This window comes from Corvus moneduloides, chromosome 26 (genome assembly GCF_009650955.1).
Source record: "Corvus moneduloides isolate bCorMon1 chromosome 26, bCorMon1.pri, whole genome shotgun sequence".
Classification (NCBI taxonomy): Eukaryota; Metazoa; Chordata; class Aves; order Passeriformes; family Corvidae; genus Corvus; species Corvus moneduloides.
In genome coordinates, this window is record NC_045501.1 from 3,887,304 (window position 1) to 3,906,498 (window position 19,195).

Consider the following 19,195-nt stretch of genomic DNA (forward strand, 5'->3'; position numbering starts at 1 on the left):
TTGGCAATTCATATGATACCGGATATATGGCGTAACTCTGCAAGCACATCCTCTTTGCAGTCGCGGAGGAGAACTCATCTACCTTTATAATTTAATAAACATTTGCAGCTATAGTTTAATAAACATTTGCAGCTTTTAACAACTCCCCCCTTTTTCTTTTGAACCTCTATTGTTTATTAAACTATGTCGATTTCCTCCTCTCTTATCTTCTTCCAACACCATGCACATCTACTGTAACAATCACAAAATTCTATTCCATTTTCTGCACAGCAACAATTATAAACAGGTGATTTAGAATTACATTCGCAGTATTCATTTTCATCTTTTTCAGATATAGCTTGGTATCTAGCAGTAGTTGTTAAAATTAGCAATTTGGTTATATCAAATCTCTCGTTTATGGACCTCAACACATACCGAATAATGCATGGTCCGAACATAAGTCCTAGAATAATTATTATTAGGGGTCCTGCTAGGGCAGACAATAGAGTTGTTAACCAAGGGGTGGCAGTAAACCATTATTCGTACCATGATTTATTCATTTCTCGATCTTTTTTCCGTTGGTCTAATCGTTTTCGGAGTTCAGACATAGAGTCTTTTACGACTCCGGTATGGTCCGCGAAGGAACAACATTCTTCTTTTAGTGCAACACATAATCCTCCTTCTTTAAGGAATAATAAATCTAATCCTCTTCGGTTTTGTAACACTACTTCTGAAAGTGATTTAACTGAAGTAGCCAGGTTTTCAATGGACTGTTCTATTCGCCCTAGATCTTCGTCCACAGCTGCTTGTAACTTTTGAATTTCAGTACTTTTGACTATAGAGGCAACACCTGTGCCTGCTCCTACTCCTCCTGCGATCAGTAAGGTCGCTAATGTTATCGCAGTCAGAGGTTCTCTTTTTTCCCTGCTTAAGTCTCTTTCAAAATGATACATTATCTCTTCCGAAGTATGGTACATTAATCGTGGGACTATTATAACTTGCACACAAAACTGCCATGACACATTTAGTGCTCTGATTGATAAACAAGGTGTTACTCCTATGTCTGAACACACCCACTTTGCTCCGGGAGTAGGTATTATCCACCTGTTAGATTCACTTTTCTTCGTTTCGATATTATGTCTAGTGATGGTTGTATCACACAAAAATCTGTATTGTTTAGGTACTGCTCTAGGCATTTCCCTTTTCCAGTTATACTCTGTATTGTGATTCCTTAGGTATAATTTTTCTGCTCACTCCAGGAGCACTCTCGTGGGTTTGTTCCATTGGACCACTGGACTTTGTTAGTTTTCCCTATAGCTTCATAATAGGGTGGCTTTACGCTAAAACATAACCAACAATCTTCGGTTAGATTTGGTCTGGATTTGTTTAAGGCCTCGTACGATGCTTGCATCAAGTTCCAAAAAGGATCTCTATTTTGATTTTTGGAGCTATTTAGGTTTCCTTCCTGAAAACTCTCAGGGGTATTTTGAGGGTGCTTGGTTGGTTTTTGTCGTTCAGTTGAATTAGTGGTATCGGGGCTCTTTATATCTGTAAACGAAGACTGTGAATGCTGCTTGATGTCATTATTTGGCCCAATAGGAGCTGGGTCGTGCGGGATTCTTTCCTTAATTATTTTGAATATGCTTCCTCTATCTGCTCCTGATTCCCAGAATCTTATTCCCCACATTTTTCCTACGAGCCAATGTTCGGCTTCAGGGTTTTGAACAGAGATATTTAGTGTGTTACACTTACAATTCGGTTTAGGTATATTTTCAACATCTTTGTTTACATACTGAGGGGCTGGTACATTTCCTTTCTGCCATGAAGACTTTTGGCATCCTGGAGGCCCCCAGGCCATTTTTATATTTTTGTCTTGAGGTGTGGGGATCCAGTTTGATGCTATGGTTTCACAACCCCAATATCCACAAAAATAGTGCCCTGGGTCTTTGCAGTATGGTTTCCCTGGGTTAGAGGCCGGACAAACGTAGAATGCATGGCATCGATAAAGTCCGACAGGATCGGGAAATGGAAGCAATGAAGTTAAATTTACAGTGAAGTTCCATTGTCCGGGTCCTGTTTGGGTTTGTATTATTTTGCTATCTACCACATTGATAAGTTTCCATAACATAGGTTCATGTCGGTTTCCAGCTTCAACCAGCCTCACAGGCTTGCTTAGGATGACAGAGAAAAGGAGGAAGAGCCATTGGTGATATTTTTCTCGCTTGAGCATTAGACAACTTTTCTTCCCCGGGTTACCTCCTCTGCCTCGCTCGTCAGCTGGGTTGCATCCAGCTACGAGGTGTCTCATCTTCTCGGCAGCAGGGGTTTCCTATTCAGGGAAGGGAACTTGTGCCTTCGATTACTCAAGGTCTGGTCTGGTTTATCTCTTCCCTTTTCTGTATCCTCTGCAGTGGTTTTTTATGACATGCGATTCTAATTGGGCGGTGACAGCTGCTACCCACACCTTTAAATCCCAATGCAGGATTGCTAATTGTAATTGTTCAGCTGATTCAAAAAGTTTATGCTCTACTATTTGTCTCCCTTCTTCCTGATATATTATTTGCCGCCTGAATCTCTGTGCACAATAAAAACACCACCAATCATAAAGGAACGTCCTACGGGCCTTCACCACTTGCGAGCAACCTCCGCAATAAAATGTTATATAGGCTTTGCACTGATTTCGGGTACAAAGTGGACAAGGCTTGTATGCTGGCCCTTGATCGCGTAAGTTACCTAATTTATTGATTAATGTTTGAACTCTAAGAAAGGTGTATGGGGGTGGAGGAATTTGGGATTTTATTTCTCTTGGCAGTCTCTCAATTATAGGCGTAAATATTAAACGTGTCTTTTGATTTAACCTTTCAATATCTAGTGGTAGGTTCCATACTTCGGTTTGTTCCCTATTATTCATCTACACAGATTCCTTTTCCGCATTTAACAATTTTCCATAAAAAGTATATAACTATTGATAATGCTAAAGCAATTACAAATCCTATTATACACTGCACAGCAAATGGCAACTTAAGAATTGGTTCAATTACAGTCTCTATCATTTGGTTTTTGTACTTATCGCTCTTCTTAATACGAGTTTGTTTTCTCCCGGAGGGCTGGTGACTTTCCACTGAGGCGGTGGTACTGGTCCCTTGATTCTGCTTGCATGCGTCCAGCCACGTTCAGCTGTTCTGACGGCAGTTTCTGTGGTCAGCAAAACAAGATAAGGACCCTCCCATTTAGGTTTTAGAGTCTCTTCCCTCCATACCCGGATTAGCACCCAGTCTCCGGGTTCAATTTTGTGAATTTTTAAGTCCAGTGGGGGTCTTTGTACTACCAGTCCTCGTTTCCATAAATCTTCTCGGTGTTTCGCCAGTTGTGAAACATATTCATTTATAGCATAGTCTCGAATTAAAAGGTTAGTCTGCGGTTTTTCAATACGATAGGGCATACCATACACCATTTCATAGGATGAAATTCCTAAATCAGCTCTTGGTCGAGTTCTTAAAATTAATAAAGCCATTGGTAAGCATTTAATCCAAGATAATTTAGTTTCTATCATCAATTTTGTTAAGATGATTTTGATTTCCCCATTTATTCTTTCAACTTTACCTGAGCTCTGGGGATGCCATGGTGTATGGTAATCCCATCTAATTCCTATATTATCTACTATTTCTTTAATAATCTTAGATGTGAAATGGGGCCCGTGATCTGAGTCAATTACTTCAGTTATCCCGTATCGGGGTATTATTTGCTCCAGCAACACTTTTGCTACCTGATTGGCAGTTGCCTTACCGGTAGGAAAAGCTTCAACATAATGGGTCAGATGGTCTATTATTACGAGGAGGTATTTATACCTTCCTACTTTTGGTAGTTCCGTAAAATCGACCTGTATATGTGAGAAGGGTCGATATGCTGGGGGTCGTCCTCCTGATTGTTTCTGCTTACTCCTACTCCGATTCACTCTCTGACAAATCTCACAGGACCAAGTTACTGATTTTGCAATGTTATAGACCCCTACACAGGCATATAGCTGCTCAAAATGATCTACTAAGGCTTGGGTACCCCAATGTGTTTTCTGGTGAATCTTTGTAATGATGTCTATAGCTATTCCTTTGGGTAATATTTCACGACCATCTGGTAAAATATATTTGTTATTTTGTTCTTTAACTCCCATAGTTTGTAATTTCTCTTTCTCTTTTTGGTCAAAACTGAGGTTCTGGTCTTTTTGTAGTATCTCTTTCATTGTAAGAAGAACACTAAGATTCCCTGCGACCCGCTTAGCTTCTTCATCTGCTACATTGTTTCCCCTAATTTGATAACTAGTGCCCCTCTGATGGCCTCTAATATGCACTGCTGCTATTCTAGAAGGGCCCCTTAGCGATTTTAAAACTCTCCGTATTAGTTCTAGGTGAATTAATTTCTTCCCTTGGGAGTTTATAAACCCTCGTTCTTCCCAGATCTTCCCGAAGGTGTGCACTATTCCATAGGCGTACTTGGAATCTGTGTATATTGAACCTGTTTTCCCTTTCAGTAATTCTAAAGCTTTCCAAAGAGCATATAATTCACATGCTTGGGCTGACCAAGTTGCACTTAAAGGTCCAGATTCTACTATTCTAAATTCTCCTTTATCAAATTTCACAATAGCATATCCTGAAATACACTTCCCTTCTACTACTCTCGAGGATCCATCTATAAACAAGACTTCCCCTTCTTCAAGTTCTTCTTCTTCTAAATCAGGTCTTATTCGGCTTTGGTATTCTATAGTCTGAAAGCAATCATGTATTATTTCATTATTTTCTCCCGAATATAAAAATTCTGCTGGATTCATGGCTCCGGTTGTCCTAAGTGATAGTTTAGGTGATTCAATTAGTATTCCTTCGTATTTTAACAATCGACTATCTGTGAGCCACTTCTCTGCCTTTTGCTGCAATACCCCTCTAATATTATGGGGGGCATAGAGAATTATGTCTCCATTAAAAGTAATTTTGTTTGTTTCTTCTACTAACAAGGCAGTCGCCACAATGATCTGGATACATACTGGCCATCCCCTACTTACAGGGTCTAGTAGTTTAGACAAATAAGCTACTGGTTTCTTCTGTCCTGCCCATTCTTGAGTTAATATTCCAAACGCTGTTCCTTCATTTGTGTTTACAAATAAATGAAAGGGTCTCTTTACATCTGGGAGACTTAGGACAGGTGCTTGGCTTAATTCTGTTTTTAATTTAACAAAATTTTCTTGATCCTGAAAGGTCCATTTGGGCAGATTGTCTTTTGCTAGTTGTTCGTATAAGAATTTAACCTTGGAGCTATAATTTTCTATCCATTGTCTACAGTATCCAAATAAACCTAGCGCTTGTCTAATTTGTCTTTTGGTTTTTGGTATTGGTAATTCTAGTATTCCTTTAATGCGTTCTGGATCAATTATTTTCTGCCCTTCAAATAAATAATGTCCTAAGTACTTGACTTTTTCTTCTACAAACTGCAATTTCTCTTCAGAAACCCGCAATCCTTTTAATGCTAAGAAATTTAGTAGTTTAATACTTTCTATTCTAACTTCTTCCTTCTCATCCCCTGCTATTAGTAGATCGTCTACGTATTGCAAAAGCACATTCCCTGATTGTACTTGGTACTCAGTTAATAGTTCTTCTAAGGCTTGCCCGAATAGGTTTGGTGATTCGGTAAATCCTTGGGGTAGTACTGTCCACCTTAGCTGTTGTTTACGCCCCGTTTCTGGGTCTTCCCACTCAAAGGCGAAATAATCTCTACAGTCTTCTGCTAGTGGGCATGCCCAGAATGCATCTTTCAAATCTATTACACTATACCACTTCTTGTGTGGTCCTAACTGGCTTAATAATGTATATGGGTTAGCTACCACGGGAAATCGAGTGACTGTCCGTTTATTTATTTCTCTTAAATCATGAACTAATCGATATTTTCCATTAGTTTTCTTTACAGGCAAAATGGGAGTATTAAAGGAGGACATACAAGGTTCTAGGATTCCCTGTTTTAATAATCTATCAATTTCTGGCTTTAGTCCTTCCCGTCCCTCCAAGGAGATCGGATATTGTTTTATTCTTACCGGTATCTGAGGATCCGTTATTCGTATCTTAATTGGTGGGATATTTAGCTTGCCTATTGTGTCTGGGGAATACCATATGTTAGGATTAATATCTTTTCTGTCTGTTTCTATAAGGGGGTATGCTCTGATAGCTAATTTTTCGTTTTCAACTTTGATTTCTAATTGTAACTCAATAATCATGTCCCGTCCTAATAAATTGTAGTCCGCTTCTGGGACTAGCAGGAGTTCACCTATCCCATATTTATTTTCAGATTCGAACATGACATTTTTAATTCTGTTTACTTTAAATGGTTCTCCTTTTGCCCCTATAACTTGAACTTTTTCATGTGAAAGGGTGCATCCCTCCGGTAATTGCCTAATTGTGGATCGTTCTGCCCCTGTGTCTACTAAAAAGGTGAACTCCTGGCGTTGGGGACCTATTCTTAATTTTATCAAGGGCTCCTGATGACTCCGGTCCCCTAATATATAGAGCCCCTGACTATCCTATTCAGCCTTTAATATTTCTTCATCTCTGATTCGTTCTCTGCAGTTCTTTTTTATATGCCCTCTCTTTCCACAATAGAAACAGTTTCCTTGTTCTTTTCTTTCCACTACATTCGACTTCCTCTGAAATCCTCCTGGTCGTCCTTTTCTGTCTTCCCTAACCGCTGCTACCATCATTCTTATCTGTCGCTTACTGCTCTCTTCCTCTCTCCGCACATACACTTTCTGGGCTTCCCTCAATAACTCCTCTAACCCTCTATCTTGCCAATCTTCCAGCTTTTCAAGTTTTCTCCTAATATCGTCCCAGGATTTCGCTACAAAGTGAGTTTTTAAAACAGCTTGCCCTAAAGGGCTTGCTGGATCCGCTCCGGAGTATAACTGTAAGGCTTTTCTCAATCTTTCTAACCACTCAGTGGGGCTTTCATCTTTTCGCTGTCTCTCATTAAAAGCTTTACTGATATTTTGGCCGCGAGGTACAGCTTCTCTGATTCCCTGAATCACTATAGTTCTTAAATCCCCCATGTGGACCCTATGTTCGGCATTCTGGTTATCCCAGTTGGGATTTTGTAATGGCCATTTAGTGTCTGCCTGTGGTCCTTGGGCATGGCGAGCATCCCATATTCTCATGCCAGCCCGCCTAATCATTTCTTTTTCTTCTGATGTAAACAACTGGCTTAATATTGAATTCATTTCCCCCCAGGTATAAAGACTGGGTCCTAAAAATTGATCTACCCTCTCAGCTACTCCTAATGGGTCATCTAATAAACTCCCCATTTCAGTTCTCTTGAATTCTCGCAGGTCCCCTGAATTTAAAGGGACAGAAACATATCCGATCCCTGGCTGGGCTCCTCCCATGGGCACCTCTCTCAGGGGGTACATCTGAGCTTGTTCTCGTTGACTCCTAGTTCTCCTCCTGACTGGGATGGGGGACCCTTGTTCTTCGTTTAGTGGCGCATTAAGGGGAATTGGCGGTGGTGGTGCCTCTGGTACTAGTGCCGGGGGCACATATGGGGGTGGATTCAGTAACAGTTCATCTTCCTGCTCCCCTTCTTTCCTTTCTTTCTTTCTTTCGTTTAAAGGAAATAAAGCTACCTGGGGTTTTTCTAACCACATTGCAGCATATGCACTCTCTTCTGGGTTAGGTGGGCTCTTATCGTTTACCCACAGATTTAACTGCTGTCTCACCCAATCCTCGTCTGACCCAAAAACTGGCCAAATCACATTCTTTTGTATTTTCTTCCCCCCCCATATTTTAGTACAAAATTCTATCATTCTAGCTTGACGTTTTCCGAGTGAACTGGGAAAGTATCTCCAATTATTCAACATAAATGCTAGGGGGGTGTTTTGGGGTATCCTTGGGGCCTTCTCTACTGGAGCCCTCCCCATGGGGACCGAAGGCTTGCTGCCCTTCGCCCCCATCTTCTGAGAAATCTGCACACACACACACACTCGCTCCCCTTATTCCTAGCCCGGTCCCTCGCGGGAGTCGGGAAACGTAGTACTAAAGGGTCCGCACTCGCTTGGTTCAGTATTTCGAACCTCTCAGTCGTTATATCTCAGGAAACCCAATCCCGCCCGAATGGTACGCCTTTATACTCACGCAGTCCTGCGTCTTCGTCCGGACTTTAGTGCACTAAATTTTTATGGGATTTAACCGGTTCTCAATTGCTCATCATTCTAGGATTTAGGTTCGTCGGAGTGGGGGTAAGCGTACTACCAACCCCTGGGCCGAGGAATACCTCGGGGCGCCTCCCTGAGGGATGGTGGATTGCTACCTTCCCATCCGAGTCACGGCACCAAATTGTAAAGAGTGATCAGTAAAATGGATGATACACTCTCAATTTAATAAATGAAATTTATTAAAAATTAAGCAAGTAGAATGTGAGCAAAAGCAGCGCTGGGTGACGGGGGGGGTGTCTGCTCCACCGACTGCCACGGTAATACTCTAAACTATTGTCCTTTTATACTCTCGTACTTCCGCTTTCTTGTTCCTGTATTGCTCTCTTGATTGTAGCTTGTGGCTCCCTTTGCGCATGTGCCTCTTGTTGCTAAGGGGTCTTTTTCTGCCTCTCGGTGGTCGTTGAGGCTGAAGTAAGAAGTCTTCCTCTCTTGTCCTGTTCATGACCCTTATCTTTTTCTTCCATATTTGGTATACTATCTCTCTACTTACATAACTTGTAAACGGAAGCAGGCAGAAGCGATACATATTTGGCGATACATGTTTCACAAACCACAAAGATACACCGTTGGCAATTCATATGATACCGGATATATGGCGTAACTCTGCAAGCACATCCTCTTTGCAGTCGCGGAGGAGAACTCATCTACCTTTATAATTTAATAAACATTTGCAGCTATAGTTTAATAAACATTTGCAGCTTTTAACAACCACTGTGGGGTTCTGTCTTCTGCTGCCTTCTCCCACCATGAGTGGAGCTCTGCTTGTAAGAGCAGCCGTTGCACTGGGGCCTTATTAACACCCTGCCTTACCAGACAGGGGACCCTTTAGCATCTGCTCAGGTGCCTCAGGGGAAACCCTGAGATCCCCGAGCCCCTTTTCCCTCCCAGGCGGTCTCTCTCTGCCATATTCAGGAGCTGGGCTGCCTCTGCCCAGCCCCCGCCGTTTCTCTGCCACTGCTCCGGGTTTTTGCTACACTGTAGTCTGCACTCCCTGCCTGTTGGGACACCCTGCAGTTCCAGCTACAGCTGCAGAGTGTCTGCTACCTCTTGATCGCTCCCCTGGGTGAGCCCGCCCTGCCGTTCCAGCTTGCTACTCCGAGATTCCTGCTACAGCTCCTTCTGCTATCCAGGGGGGGCACCGGGCCTGGCTGTCCCTGAGGGTTTGTGAAGGAGCCCCTTTCCCATCCCTTCCGCCGGCTGTGCTTGCCATTGTCCACCTGAAAAGGATGGCCGAGTTCGTGCCACAGCGTCCCCTGCAGGCAGGGGGGAATCACCGCACCCGCCCTGTCCGGCTGGGAGCCACCAGCGCCCCTGCCGGCCGTGAACGGAACTGCACCGAGGGGAAAGTGCTTAAAGAGCGGGAAGAGACTGCTTATTGGGTTTTCTGCTCTTCTTTGTTGTTGTTACCATTGTTGTTGTTGGTTTGCCTTGTTATACATACACACACTAATAAAAACGGTTATTCCTTTTCCCATATCTTTTCCTGAAAGCCCCTTAATTTCAGAGTTATAATAATTCTGAGGGAAGGGGATCATATTTTCCATTCCAAAAGAGGCTCCTGCTCTCCTTGTCAGACACCTATCTTTCAAACCAAGACACCCACTATCCGCAAATTGCTCTGTTACGCCATTGTCATGAAAAAGAAAATCTGCTTCCTGCAAGCCCTGGTCATGTGGACATTGGTTTTGGGGTCATCTTCACCCAGGTAGTTCTCCTGCTGACTGGCCCTTCTGCAGCAGCAAAGGCATTGCTTAATCCAAGGCCCCTGGTGTGGCCTTCGCTGATCCTGATCCAGCAGCTGCTCCCACCCTGTTGTTTGTGTCAAAGATGACCAAAAGGCTGAAGAACGTGTGCTGAGGAAAGTGTCCTGGTTTAAATACAGGTGTTTGCCAAGGAAGGCAGGAACCTTCCTGAAATGGAAAAATGACACCCTCCCTCCAAATTATTATAACTTTGAAATTAACAGGGCTTTCAGGCAAAGATATGGGAAAAGAAATAACAGTTCTTTACTAGAACATATATATACACACATGTAACAAGACAGACAAGCAACAACAACAACAGCAACAACATGAACAAAAAGGAAAAACCCAGTAACAGCCTTTTCCCACCTGTCAAGCACTTTCCCCTTTGGTGTAGTTACAACCACAACCAGCAGCAGGTGCTGTTGGCTCGTGTCGAGGCAGAGAGGCTGCAGTGACTCCCTCACAGTTTCAGGGGACACTCCGGTGCAAGATAGGGACCTCTGTGGTAGTGATGGCAGCTCAGATGAGGAAGAGGGAAGAAGGGTCAACTCCCCCCAGCACCCACCTGAGACGTGATTGGTCTTCAGCACTGCTAACAGCAGCTGGTACACACTGGGAAGGGAGGCAGGGCTTTATCCCAATGTCGCACTACCCTACACAGAAAAGGTCCAGCGGGGCTGTTGCTCTGGCTCCAGGCAGCCCTCCACGTGGCAGCTTCAGGGGAGGAGGGGGGAATGACCCCCCCAGGCACCCAGGTGGACCATGTTGGTCTCTTGGTGTTTCTCTCTTGCAAGCAAATGGGCTCACAAGCTGGCGACAGGCACAGCTCCACGGCAGTGTTGGAAAAAAATCGCTGTGCAGGAGAGGTCCAAGGCAAAGAACCACCACATGACCATCTCTTCTCCCAACCCAGCAAAGACTGAACTACCTCCAGCTAACAAACTGAAAAAACCCACACTGCTTCACTTTCCCATCACCCCACCCTTTCCCCCCTCCAACCCCCAGAACAATTCTGACGGTATACCGAAGCACTTAGCCATGTCTTTAGTATCTTGATCATAGTCCATTTATCATCTCCCTGGCACCAAATAGGAAGAAAATTCCCTGAGAGAAAAAAAGCCCAAAACAAAAACCTAACCCCCAAGAGAAAGATTGAAGGAATGCAGTCTTTTCTCCCTGGAGAACCAGAGGCTTGGGCAGGACCTCATCACAGTATTTTAGTAATTAAATGGGATCTACCAAGAGGACTGAGACTTTCTCAGCACAATCATAGAATCCTAGAATCATAGAAGATACTGAGTTGGAAGGGACCCATCAGGAGCATCAAGTCCAACTCCTGGCCCTGCACAGGACACCCCAAGAGTCCCACCAAGTACCTGAGAGTGTTATCCAAACACTTCCTGAGCTCCATCAGGTTTGGTGCAGAGAGCACTTCCCTGGGGAGCCTGTTCCAGTGCTCAACCACCAAAAACCCTCTGGGTGAAGAACATTTTCCTGATATCCAACCTAAATCTCCCACATCTCAGCTCCAGCCATTTCCTCAAGTCCTGTCACTGGTCATGAGAGTGAAGAGTTTGGTTCTTGCCCTTCTGGTGCCCCTCAGAAGGATGTCAAAGACCACAATGAGGTCTGACCTCAGTCTCATCTTCCCCAGGCTGAATGGGCCAAGCGACCCCAGCCACTCCTCATACGGATCCTCCAGACCCTTCCCCATCCTCATGGCTTCCCTTGGTCACTCTCTAGTAGCTTACCATCTTTTTTATATTGTGGTTCCCAAATGGAGCCAGGTAGAGGGGCTGCCCACAGGGGACACGCCCACGGTGAAGAGGAACTGGAGATGATTTGATTCTGGCAACTGAGACCAGTGCTTGGGCAACAGGTCTCACTAGGAGCAGGTGAAGCCTTCATTTCTGGACACAGCAAGATGTGCCAGCACCCAGTTAGAAGGACAAAGCCAGCTGCTGTCTCTGCCCAGCGGTCTAGGAAGGAGGAGCATATGTGGAAGGCCACATGAATCACAGAATGCTGTGAACCTGAGCTGGTATTTGGAGCCCAGCAATGTCTTTGGGAGTTCATTTTCTGCACCCAGGAGAATGTGGATACCCAGGGAATGACGGGATTTGGAGCACTGCCTGGGGCTGAAGGCCAAGGACCAAACAGAAATTTTCAAGTACAGCTGAAAACATTCCTAAATGTTGGCATTAGTAGTGAAGCCACAAGTCATTTGCACAGGGAAGATGGACACCTGGAACAAAACATTAGATCCTTTTGGGGGTGTCAGGTTCATGGCGATGGGAACTCCAGTGCACAGACTGAGTTGTTACCAATCCTAACTTATGACTCACCTCAGCCCTGCATGTCTGGGCAGCAGCTGGGCCCTGCCAGGCACTGAGAGACTGTGTGATGTTTGGATCTCATCCACTTTTTCCCAGGTGTGCTGGCCACAGACCCTAGGCCAGGTAATGAAGGAAGGATTGGAAGAGATGAGGCTGTGGGGTGCCCCCAGGCGTTGTTGTTTCCCATCCCCACTCCTGAAACACTTTGGAGCCATAGTTTCCATGATGGCCTTTGGCTGCTGAGTAGCCAGGGATGTTCTTCATCAGCTCCAAGGGAAAAGGGCACAAAGTAAAATCCACTGCAGCAAGCCCCACCCATTGCTTTCTCTACCTTTTTTCTTGAGCAGACTGGAAGAGTTGCCAGAGAAAAATAGACGACTCAGAGGCCAAGGCTTGAATGCAGTGCAACTTTAATAAGTCTAAAGAAGAAAAGGAGATGGCGCACAGAGAGCACCAGGAGCAGCCACTAAGATGGAGCTCCCATGTGGTGTTCTTTGGACTGCCCTGCAGAGGGAGGAAGGGTGAGAGGTCCACATGAGACTGCCCTGGAGAGAGAGGGACAGAAAAGGACAGAAGAGTAGAAGAAGGAAGAGATGGTCCAAAGCTCTAAATACAATGTCCTGAAGCTCTATCTCCTGCCCAAAACCATGCTCTGAGCTCATGGAGGTTCTTGCTCAAGGAGGTTGCCAGCAGATTTAGCAGGGGGGACAGCATCTGCCGCCATAGCCGCTGGTGATGCAGGAGATGTCAAAGCCGCCAGAGTTGATGGGCACTCCGCCAGAGCTGAGGATGCTGCCAACAGCAGCGGAGGTGGAGGATCCCACCACGGTGTTCTGTGGGAAGGAGCTGAGGATGGGCCCGGGCAGGGTCACCACCACTGGGGAGGGCTGGATGGCCACGGTGGAGCTCTGGCACTGCCTGACACAGCACTCATTGCAGCTGTTGGCCAGCGGGCAGGGGCCGCAGGGCTGGCAGCAAGGGTTGCAGGGCTGGCAGCAGGACATGGCTCGGGGTCACAGGTGCACCTGGCACAGAGGGCAGGGAGAAGCAGAATGTAAGGACGCTTGAGAAGCAGCAGTGCCCCCAAGCACCCTGCAGCCAAGGCACCTCCTGGCCCACACTGCAGTGCCCACCTCAAAGCCCAGGAGCCACCTCAGCCAAGCCCCAGCCTCTCTCTGCACAAGATCTTCTCCCCCCTGCCTTCTCCCAGCAGAAGCAGCTGCCAGCCCTGGGCTCTGACAGCCTCGATCAGCTGAGACCTCCAGCCAGGAAAGAGCTGGTCTGGAAGCAGGAGGAGAGAAGGAGGAGAAGGACTGGAGGCTTCCCACTCACCTGATTCCTGAGGAGGAGGTGAGAGAAGTGGATGCGAGAGCAGAGACTTGGGCTGCCTTTTATAGCAGTCCTGCACTGCCTCAGGCCCAGTAGCACCTTGGTGGAAGTAATAATTTTGTGACCAGCTCATGGCAAATGTGCACCATCCCAGCTAATGGCAGGGGCTGTGTCCTGGTTTCCTGCACTGCAGCCTTTTCATTTCCTGGCTAATTCTGCATGTTTTCCTTGCTGTGATGAGAGGCTCAATAATTTCCAGGGCAGAAAAACGTCAGCAGAGGCAAAAGGCTCTGATCAAGGGCCGGTGGCATTCCATGCGGGCACGTGAGGTGAATCTGTGTAATTCCTTTGGGCTTTTTTTTGGCAAAAGTGTCAGGAAATGGGCATCACTCCTGTGCTTCACTTCCACATGCCCAGGGACTCCCATGTGTTGGGACATGCTGTATCTCCACAGCAGAGTTCCCAGCTGGTGACATTTCTTGGCCTTATATGAGGGCACAGATTTTTGTTTGGCTCCATGCAATTATGCATAAGCACATGTGTGTCTGTCTGAGCTTGGGAACCCTCATCCTGAGAGTATCTGCAGGTCATGGCCAGGGGACTCTCCCCTGGTGTGCCCTTGAGCCCCAAAGTGTTGCCAGTTGTACTTGCAGAAGGAGCCAATCTCCAGCCGAATGGTGCAGCCTTCAACCTTGTAGAGAAGTGTCCAGGGAACTGAAACACAGCCTCTGCCTCCTGTACCCTCCCTTTCTTGCTTTATGTTCAGGGAGAAAGGCCAATAAATCCTGCTGGCCTCTGCAGGCTGTCATCCCTGAATCAATCCCCTCTGGTGTAATGTTGCTGGTGACTGGGATGGGACACAGCCTCCTCATGTCAGGGCCAATGCAAGATGCACTTCTACAGCTCAGCAGCTTGGTGCTGAGGCAAAGGTTGAGAGTTCCTACAAGTATGTATTGAACTGAAGGCACCATGTTCATGTATTGCTCTGCTGTGAGATGTAGAAGAGTTTCTCTGGATGAGTCAACAACTTTGAGTCAAACTTCTTTGATTTTCTATGCCAGCTTTTCCATATCCCTCCAAAAAACTTAATCTCAGGGCCTAGCAATTGTGATTCGGGAGCAGGAAAACGTGACTTAGGACAAACTGACAAATTCCTGCTGCATTTTCTTATTCAGGTCCAGCAGTATTGCACAGAAAGAAACTGTTGTGTACCAGCTGCAACCCCCATTCTCCATCCCACTGTTCTGCTTAAGGGTGGAGGAAATAGGAGATCCAGGAATGAAGAAGAGGAAAAGAGTGAAAAAGAGGTGGGGATGGAATGAAGGCATTTTAGTGCCTTTTTTTTTTTTTTCTGTTTCTCCAAATAGGATGAATGTTCTCCAAGTGAAGCCTGATTTTTCCTCTGATGGTATTGGTGAGTAATCCCATTGTCTTTATCTTAATTCACAACCTTTTTCAAGTTACTTTCCTCTGACCCATAAAATATTGAGAGTGAGACAGCATCTGGGTGGGTCTGGAAGCTAGTTAAGGTCTCTGTTGTTTTGCAACAATTATGGTAATTAGAGGTGTCTTTAGAGTTTTTAATTTACATGGTTTTTTTTCTGCTTTCTATGTGTGCCAGAAGGAGCAAATCTCTTTCTCCCACTCTTTTTCCCCTCAGAGGATGGTGGACAATGCTGTCATTTGGCCTTTGTGCTTGTGGACTTGGGAACTAACGAAAGGTTCACAGGCACAGGCAGAGCTCAGCACACCAACCTCCTGCCATAGCCACAACTGAACAAGTAGACCTTCAAAGCAAACGTCAGGGAAAAGCTGTAAAAGGGAGCTGCTGTGCTGCTGATCTCCTTTCTTTGGCTCCTTCTGACTCTGTTAGAAAACATCTCACATCAGAACAGATGACAAAGAAGAAACAGTGGCTCCCTCAGTTGTCTCAACACCTCTCCACATGCTTTTTTTTCCCAAACCACCCATCCCTCATTACCACTATTTTCCAGCCCATCTGCTCTCCATGTTTCCCAGACAGATCTTTCAGACTGTCACAACCATCCTGTAGTCCTAAATTTCTGAGGTTCAAGCATTAGGGCTGCTCCCCATGAGCTCCAGGCTTTCCTGTCCTGGAGGTGCTCTGTTTGATGGGAGTTCGGGATGTGCCATCTGCAAGACACCTCAGCCCTGCAAATGTGTGCAATGAATGGCTGGGGCTGCACAGGGCATGGCATGGCTGTGCCAGAGGAGCAGGGGACCTGCCTGAGGTATCCTTGGCCTTCCATGCCCCCTTCTCCTGGACATGGGGGGGAAGGTGAGGCAGAGACTCCGGGTTCAAGCCAAGGTGATTTCTCCTACATGGCCATCTTCTGTCTGAGAACTTTTTTTCAGCAAAGGTCAATCCACAGCAAGAGGAACTTCCTTGTGTGTTTGGGGAGTGGCTGAAACTCCCCGGGCCTCTTGGAGGTCCTAATGCCCAAGAAATAAAAAAGGGTTCACTACTGCCCATGATATCCCCTTTCTCACAGGACATGTTTAGTGAGGATCCAGACAGGAAAGGACCACACTGTCCCAGTTTAGAGACAAGTTTAGGAGGAAAACTCTCTGGAATGAGTGTTTACTCTAAAAAAAAGGTTCCAACACCAATAAGAAATGAATACTAGTGGATGAAAATAAAAAAAACCCCAACCATTTATTGACAAACAGAGTGCCCACTCGGCATGGGAAAAGGTAAATAAATGCTAGATATTGAACTGTCAGACCTTATTCCCCCCCACACACACCAGAACAAAAACCCAAAATGCCAGGGAAAGAAAAAAACCTCAACAGCCTGCCACGTGGTGGGGAGAAGGATGGCGCTGACTCCTGTCTCAGGGAAAAAAAATCCAAAAGGTTCATGCAGCAGCTCAGGCAAACAGATGGGAACCTGGCGAATCTCTGGTGTTGGTCCCCTATTCACAGCAGATGAAGCAGGTGGGCTTGATGTGCCTTCTCTTGCCAGCTCTACTTTTTCCATGGTCTGAGGCAGAAACAGAGTCACCCCTCGCCTTTCCCGCCAGTCATGGCCGACTCCTGTCCCGCCAGTCATCCTCGCTGATCTCAGACCAAAACCAAACCATGCAGTTCACCTGGAAAAAGCCGCTGAAGGATTGCTGCTGCAGCCTCTTTAAGGCCAAGGAAGGGAAAAAAACCTTCTTGCCTAAGCTAACAAAAAACCAAGCCAGCCAAGGAAAAACACCAGACCGCCCAGCACCCCGGACACCTGGGGAGTGAGGCTGAGAAAAATCCCACCGAAGAGCCCAAAGGCCCCCTACTCCCCACAGACCCACCATAGACCAACCATTTTTTGGGCATAAAGCAGATGATCAGAGAATAGACTAATCATCATAAAATCACCTCAAGACACACAAAGAGCCAAAAGCTGGAATGCAGTAAATTTTAAAGAGTGTAAAGAGAAAAAGAAATATCTGAGAGGAGGAAATGGTGAAAAAATTGACAAGGGCAGCAAAAGGTCAATGCCTAACAGAGACAGAAGTGAGGGAGGCCTTTCCTAGGCTGGTCTCGGAAAGCATCAAGACTGAAGAAAGCAGGAAATAAAAAAGAAAAAGGTGGGAAAGGAGAAAGGAGAAAGGAAGAGAATGAGAGGCATAGACCATGTTCTAACACTGTCCAGGCAGGCCATTTCAAAAGTGCTGAAACCCTCTGAAGCAGGAGAGGCACATACTCAGCCATTCTGAAAACCACAGCCACAATCTGCTTAATTTCAGTCTGGAAACATCTTCTCAGCTCCTTGTCCAGTCTGTCACCTGTGTCTCTAGCAAGGGGGGCAACTCCTGCTGCCACCATAGCCGCTGGTGATGCAGGAGATGTCAAAGCCCCCGGAGCTGATGGGCACTCCGCCAGAGCTGAGGATGCTGCCAACAGCAGCGGAGGTGGAGGATCCCACCACGGTGTTCTGTGGGAAGGAGCTGAGGATGGGCCCGGGCAGGGTCACCAGCACAGCAGGCGGCTCAATGACGACGGTGGAGCTCTGGCACTGCCTGACACAGCACTCATTGCAGCTGTTGGCCAGCGGGCAGGGGCCGCAGGGCTGGCAGCAAGGGTTGCAGGGCCGGCACTGCTGGCACTTCTCAGGGCAGGACATGTCTCGAGCCTGGCGCTGCACCTGGCACAGAGGGCAGGGAGGAAGCAGAGCACACGCACACCTGAGACACAGCCCGCAAGGCACCCCCAGCAACACAAGGCCCCTGCTGCTTGCACAGCTCCAGCCTGTGCGGGCCCAAACTGGGGATCCTGGGCCTCAGCCCAGCACGCTCCTTCAGAGCTCAGCCAGCCCCAGCCGTGCTGCTGCCCAGCCTGGATGCAAAGAAGCACCTCAGCCCAGCCTCAGCCTCTGGCCACAACACATGCTCTCCCCTCTGCCCACACGAGCACCATCGGAGAACACCCCAGAAGAACAAGGAGTGGGAACAAAGGCTGGAAAGCTCAACCCTGTCCTAGAGAGGGTGGAGGAGAAAGGGGCTTCCAGCTCACCTGGTTCCCAAGGAGCAGGAGGTGACAGAAGTGGATGAGACAGCCACCAGTTAGGCTGCCTTTTATGCTGGCCCCACAGTGCCTCAGGGCTCCAAGTCCGTGCTGCCTGAGTGATAAATTTCCTGTGTGATCCCAATGAATGGAAAGATCTCTGGGAATGGTATGGCATGACTTGCTGGTTCCCTCTACCATGACTTTGCGTTTCCTGGCCTACATCATTCCCATTCCCTCACGGACACTTCTTCTGAGAGCTGGTATGTGAGATTCCAGTTTTCCTGAGGGCAAGGATGTGTTGGTGTGCAGAAATTATGAAATTATGAATTAATTGCAGAAGGGATGCCAAGGAGGCAGGTGATGCCAGCCTGGGGCCCTCTGGTGATTTGTCCCTGCCAGATTTTTTCTAATTCCTGCTGACTGGAAGGGCCTCATCTGCTCCCAGCCCTCTGCTCTTTGAATTGTCGCCCAAGGGTTCCCCTGTGTGCTTTTCCCATGGGGTAGAAGCTCTTTGCCTTCCTCCTCGGCCTGCACAATCCATGAGACTCCTGTAGCACTGCTGCCTGAGCTTCTGTCCTGCTTGGAGTGCTGTGTCCCTGCTCTGGCTGGGAGCTGCCCAGCAGCTCCTGAGTCACATCCCTTGCCATGGCCTGTGCCCCATGTGCTGCCCCGCAATAATGTGCGTGGCAGCGTGGCTGTGCCCCAGTGTGTGCGAGTGCCTGCACATCCCTGGGCTTGTGCACTCGTGGGAACACCCCCTGAGAGCCTCTGGCCTACACGGGGATGGTTGTGCACAGGGCAGAGCACTTGTGTGCAGCCCCCTGCCCGTGCGCCTGTGCACGTTTGCTGGGGTCTGTGCGTCTGGGTTCATCTCTGTGCACACCTGGGCAGGCTGGCAATGTGTCAGTGCCCGTTTGTGTGTCTGTGTGTGTGTGTGTCCACAGCTGTGCCTGAGCTCACGTCTCAGCCCAGCCATTGCAAGCCTCGTCGGGACTTCCCTGCCCAGCAGTGCCAGCCACTCGCACACACTCAGCCCCGCGTTATCGGCAGGGACCTGG

At 47.0% G+C, this 19,195-nt stretch overlaps 2 protein-coding genes across 2 annotated transcripts; both read right to left on the bottom strand.

The window, feature by feature from the left end:
- Window positions 1–12,689: 12,689 nt before the first annotated feature.
- On the bottom strand, window positions 12,690–13,735 carry LOC116456063 (feather keratin Cos1-2-like). The gene is made up of 2 exons (XM_032134561.1): window positions 13,629–13,735; window positions 12,690–13,321 (listed from the first exon to the last, which is right to left on the bottom strand). Exon 2 carries the CDS (start codon window positions 13,298–13,300, stop codon window positions 12,992–12,994), a length of 309 nt encoding a protein of 102 aa, XP_031990452.1. The 5' UTR covers window positions 13,301–13,321; window positions 13,629–13,735; the 3' UTR covers window positions 12,690–12,991.
- Window positions 13,736–16,277: 2,542 nt separating this feature from the next.
- Window positions 16,278–18,350, bottom strand: LOC116456044 (feather keratin Cos2-2-like). Its single transcript, XM_032134544.1, has 2 exons — window positions 18,144–18,350; window positions 16,278–17,775 (listed from the first exon to the last, which is right to left on the bottom strand). Exons 1-2 carry the CDS (start codon window positions 18,333–18,335, stop codon window positions 17,425–17,427), a joined length of 543 nt encoding a protein of 180 aa, XP_031990435.1. The 5' UTR covers window positions 18,336–18,350; the 3' UTR covers window positions 16,278–17,424.
- Between the last annotated feature and the right edge of the window lie 845 nt (window positions 18,351–19,195).